Below are 5,009 nucleotides of genomic sequence, written 5' to 3' on the forward strand. Positions count from 1 at the left end.
GTCATATGACTTTAGTCCCCCATCTCTGGTATTAATTAGTAGGTAATGAACAGACAAACCAATTGACTGTTATGTATTATTTTATTATAATAAATCCAGAGTATATCTTTAAATATATTCACAAGAGGGTATTAATTTTGTGTAAAAAAACAGAAGAGTTTATAATGTACAAGTGGGCAGGGCTTAGAAGACCAGAAGGCTCACAGGTCAGTTGTCCAGGATTGTGTACCTTCTCCTATTCCTCACTGTGGTGACATCGTCGAGGTGCAACCTGTGGTGGGTGGATTGGATTGTGTTGAGTGGGACACAGTGATATGACAGAAGAGAATTACAGAGTTCCAATTCTTAATTAAAGTAATGAAGTTAATTAATTAAGTGAGGGAATGCAATTATTAAACAGTTTGAGTTTTGTCTGGCTGGGACTGTTTTGGGCTACTCTGGAGAATTTGGATCGAAGCCGACGTCCTTCTTATGCCTGTGGGGTTATGGGAACACATGGAGGTCACTTGAGGGCTGTATTAGATCAAGGGATGTGTTAGGTGATCTACAGTCACGTCTATCACCTAGAAGCTGAGGCTCCACAGTTTATTTTTCACTTCAAGGTCAGAGTTTGCGATTTAAGGCGCAAAAAAGGCACAACAACCACAGCGCTCACTAGTGTGTTTAAAATTGCAGTGCATTAAATCACTAGACATTTCATAGTCAGACTTGGAAACGTAACAGATTGGAACAGTGATTATCGCTGAAATCTTCCAGATGTACAGTACATGATGTATGTGGTGATTGTGTGAATGATGAAGCTTGTGTTTCTGCAGAGATGAGACAAAGTAAACACCAGGCTGTTAGCAACGCCGGTTCCCACTAGACTGGTGGAAATTTAACACATCTGTGTGTTATTGACGTAGCAAATGGTAGCAAAAACAGTAGTTCTATGTTATGAATCTTATATAAATAAAGAAACAAGTAGGTTACAAAAAGTTTGGGACAACTGAACTAAGACGACTGAATCGTGTTACGTAAAATTAAACGTGGCTTAAAAAGCAAACTATAATTATGGGTCCCTGATAATGATATGAATCTAACTTTTGGTTGACTGCATATATGTGCTTCAAATGCATCTCTGTAGTCACATCTTACTGTCATCTGTAGTCACGTCTTACCGTTGTACCCTCCCATCTCAGGTGGGAGAATCTGTCCACAGGACAACTATTAATCGTGCACTCCACGAATCTGGTCTTTATGGAAGAGTGGCAAGAAGAAAGCCATTGTTGAAAGAAAAGCATAAGAAATCCCATTTGCAGTTTGCAAACATCATGTGGAAGAAGGTGCTTGACAGTTGAGACCAAAATTGAACTTTTTGGCCAAAATTCAAAACGTTATGTGTGGCGGAAACCTAACACTGCACATCACCCTGAAGCCACCATGAAACCCACCGTGAAACATGGTGGTGGCAGCATCATGTTGTGGGGATGCTTTTCTTCAGCAGGGACAGGGAAGCTGGTCAGAGTTGATGGGAAGATGAATGGAGCCAAATACTGGGCAATCTTAGATGAAAACCTGTTAGAGTCTGCAAAACACTTGAGACTGGGGCAGAGGTTCACCTTCCAGCAAGACAATGACCCTAAACATACAGCCAGAGCTACAATGGAGTGGTTTAGATCAAAGAATATTCATGTGTTCGAATGGCCCACTCAAAGTCCAGACCTAAATCCAATTGAGAATCTGTGGCGAGACTTGAAAATCGCTGTTCAGACACTCGCCATCCAATCTGACTGAGCTTGAGTTATTTTGCAAAGAAGAATGGACAAAAATTTCACTCCCTAGATGTGCAAAGCTGGTAGAAACATACCCCAAAAGACTTGCAGCTGTAATTGCAGCAAAAGGTGGTTCTACAAAGTATTGACTCAGTAGGGCTGAATAAAAATGCATGCCACACTGTTCAGATATTTATTTGTAAAAAAAAAAAAAAAAATCCTAATAAAATACATTTTTGTTTTGTGGTTGTAACATGTCAAAATGTGAAAAAGTTCAGTGGGTATGAATACGGCACTGTGTGCTGATGACATTCAACTTATCTTTTCTCTCCCTTCCTCAGATACCACAGCTTCTGTTCGGATCTCGGCATGTCTGGCAGAAATATCATGGTGGATGACTGCTCATTAGTTGAAGCTCAATCCTAGCAAAACTGAACTGCTGATCATCCTAGGTGATTCATCCCCAGGCCATGATCTTGCAATATCCCTGCACAAAGATCTGATCTCTCCTTCAGTCACAGCTCCCCACCTTGGGATACCTAACCATGGACATCAACTGTCCTTTTCCTTGCATGTTGCTAATGTGACACGCTCTTGTCGGTTCCTTCTTTTCATCACAACATCAGAAGGATTCGGTCATTTTGTCCACACGCTCCTCAGGAACTTGTTCAGTCTCTTGTCATCTCAAGACTGAACTACTGCAACTCTACTTATGAACGCAATTCATCCTCTGAAAATGATCCATTTGAACAACAAATGACTTGTTTTTAACCTGCCTAAGTTCTCGCATACCACTTCTTTTTTTGGCTTCCAGTAGCTGCAGGTGTCAGATTCAAAACACTGATGCTTGCCTACAAAGCCAAAAAAATGGACCAGCTCCCTCTTACCTCAAAGCCCTCATCACTCCTCACACTGCACCCTGTGCTCTCAGAGCTACCAGCACTGCTTTACTGGTCCCACCATTTCTCAGGGTAAGAGGTACAGATACAAAAAGACTCTTTTCTGTTCTGGCACCAAAGTGGTGGAATAAATTGGAGTGGTGGAATAATCTGGAGAGCGGAGTCACTCAAATGACAGTGGAAGACCTACTTCTTCATGAAATACTTGAACTAGCATGTGTTTGTTGTGTGTATTTATAAAAAAAAAAAAAAAAAAAAAAAATGTAAATGTAAAAAATGTTTTAGGCTCATGGTTTCTTAAGTCTGTAACCTTGTGAACCAGAGTTAATGTATTCAATGATAGAGACTTAAAAGCACTTTTGTACATCACTCTGTATAAGAATCCAAATAAAGGCAGGAAAACACAGCACGACATGACTGAAGATAACAGTTTAAAGTATACAGCTACTAGACACTTAAAAGAGATAAAAACACAAGTTAGCTCTAACTTGTCTTTACTAGCTGTATTATGATGTCATCAGTAGTCTATTACTGGTTGCCATAGTAATAATGTTTATCATTGGGTGGAGCAACCAGGGTTCCAAATCAGTTTACAGTCTTTAAAAATGAGTGGATTAACCTGTAACCTGTAATCTGTAGCTGAAAAACATACAAAATTCAGCTACGGTGGGTATAAAAAAGTCTACAAACCCCTGCTAAATTAAAAAAAAAAAAAAAAAACCAAGATAAATAATTTTTTCCCCTCCTTCTGTGTCATATAGCAACCAACACAACATGCATAAAAATAAAGAAAAAGCTTCTTTAAAAAAATAGGGGTTTGTAGACTTTTTTATACCCACCGTAGTTGAATTTTGTATGTTTTTCAGATATATTAACCTGGTGACATTTGAAATGAGCCAAAGACTTTTAATATCATGTTCAAAAGTAATTATCATTCATCTTTCATTAAAAAAATAAAATAAAAATGATACTGCTGTTTCTGGAGGATCATTCTGGACCACAAAGAGCTTACAAAAAGCATGCATGGTCTCTCACATGTTCAAAGCTCTGTATGAAAAGTGGACATGACACACAGGACGATAGATTTAGGTACAAGGGTAGTAGGTGTACATAATAAAATGTCTGGTGTCTTTTTTTTTTGCATTAGACATTTATTTAATCTAGATGTCAGTGCACGGATTTCTGCATACACAGTTTTATGCGGATAAACAACACGTTTTTCCTTGTGCTTAAGGTGGTCATGGTGCATTTTAGAGTGATCACATCTTAATCTGATCAGAAGAAATACCTGGTCCCTTGACACAGAGATCTGATGTAGTCAACCGAAATGCATTCATGATCCAATCACCTTTAAGGTGCAAAGCAGGGCCCTATTTTTCAAAGGCTCATTGTTATGCGGCTCAGGTCGGGTTCACTGGTGCAAGTGACGTCTTCATTCATCTCAATGATCTACATAAAAATCCTGATCACAGTTCGAATCGATTTATATTGAGTTAATAACAAAAAATACCAAATATTTTATTTTTAAGAAACAATATTGTATTGTGTGTCTCTCAAACACAGAGACACACACACACACAAACACTGAGTCACACACACAGAGAAAGAGAAACATACACACTCAGACAATCACACACACACAGAGAAAGAGAAAAAGAGACACAGAGAATCACACACAGAGACACACAGACAGTCAGACACAGGCACACACACAGACTCAGAGAAAGAGACACACACACAGATATTTGATTGAAAACTAATTTTACACGATTACATTTCTAGGAGTGAAAAAGAAAAAAATGCAAACTCAGCACATTTTAGTTTCATTGATATTTGTATTATTAAAAGCCAAATTCATATCACCGTAAAATTAAACCATAAATAATTTATCCGTGTGTCAGAACTCAGGACCCAAAAGGAAATTATTACATTCATTTGTTACTTTATACTTTTTTAAATATTTCAGTACATTTCAATGCAAATTCCTTTGTACTTTAAATCCTTTGTATTTTTCTGGTATCCTGCTTGTTAAAAAGATGATGTAGATAAAAGTCATTGTGGTTTCTGGAACATATCTTCTCCAGGCAGGTCCCAGGCACAGCCAGGCAGCTGAGATGTCCTGAATACCAGTTTATTATTAAAAGCGTGTGTCTTTGTGGTCGCTTTTATTCGGCGCGTACAAAGCGTCTGGCGTTCGGACTCTCGTTTAACGTGCCGACACTGTGTAGAGGCCACAACTGCAAAATAAACACACAAACAACAGGAATCCTGTGAGGAAAGAAAAAAATCCATGTAGAATATAATCTAAATACAAACAAACAAAGCGGGTTTCTAAAGTACCTCGTAAACTTGCTAG

The 5,009-nt window shown here is 38.4% G+C and overlaps 1 protein-coding gene across 1 annotated transcript in view; it reads right to left on the reverse strand.

Moving 5' to 3' along the window:
- Nucleotides 1–4,146: 4,146 nt before the first annotated feature.
- Nucleotides 4,147–5,009, reverse strand: part of immp1l (inner mitochondrial membrane peptidase subunit 1) — a 7,491-nt gene continuing 6,628 nt past the window's right edge. The window contains exon 6 of the mRNA XM_060877361.1: nucleotides 4,147–4,890. Within this exon, the coding sequence (XP_060733344.1) occupies nucleotides 4,819–4,890 (72 nt within the window). The 3' untranslated portion in view covers nucleotides 4,147–4,818. The remainder of the gene's footprint in view (nucleotides 4,891–5,009) is intronic.

This window comes from Tachysurus vachellii, chromosome 1 (genome assembly GCF_030014155.1).
Source record: "Tachysurus vachellii isolate PV-2020 chromosome 1, HZAU_Pvac_v1, whole genome shotgun sequence".
NCBI lineage: Eukaryota > Metazoa > Chordata > Actinopteri > Siluriformes > Bagridae > Tachysurus > Tachysurus vachellii.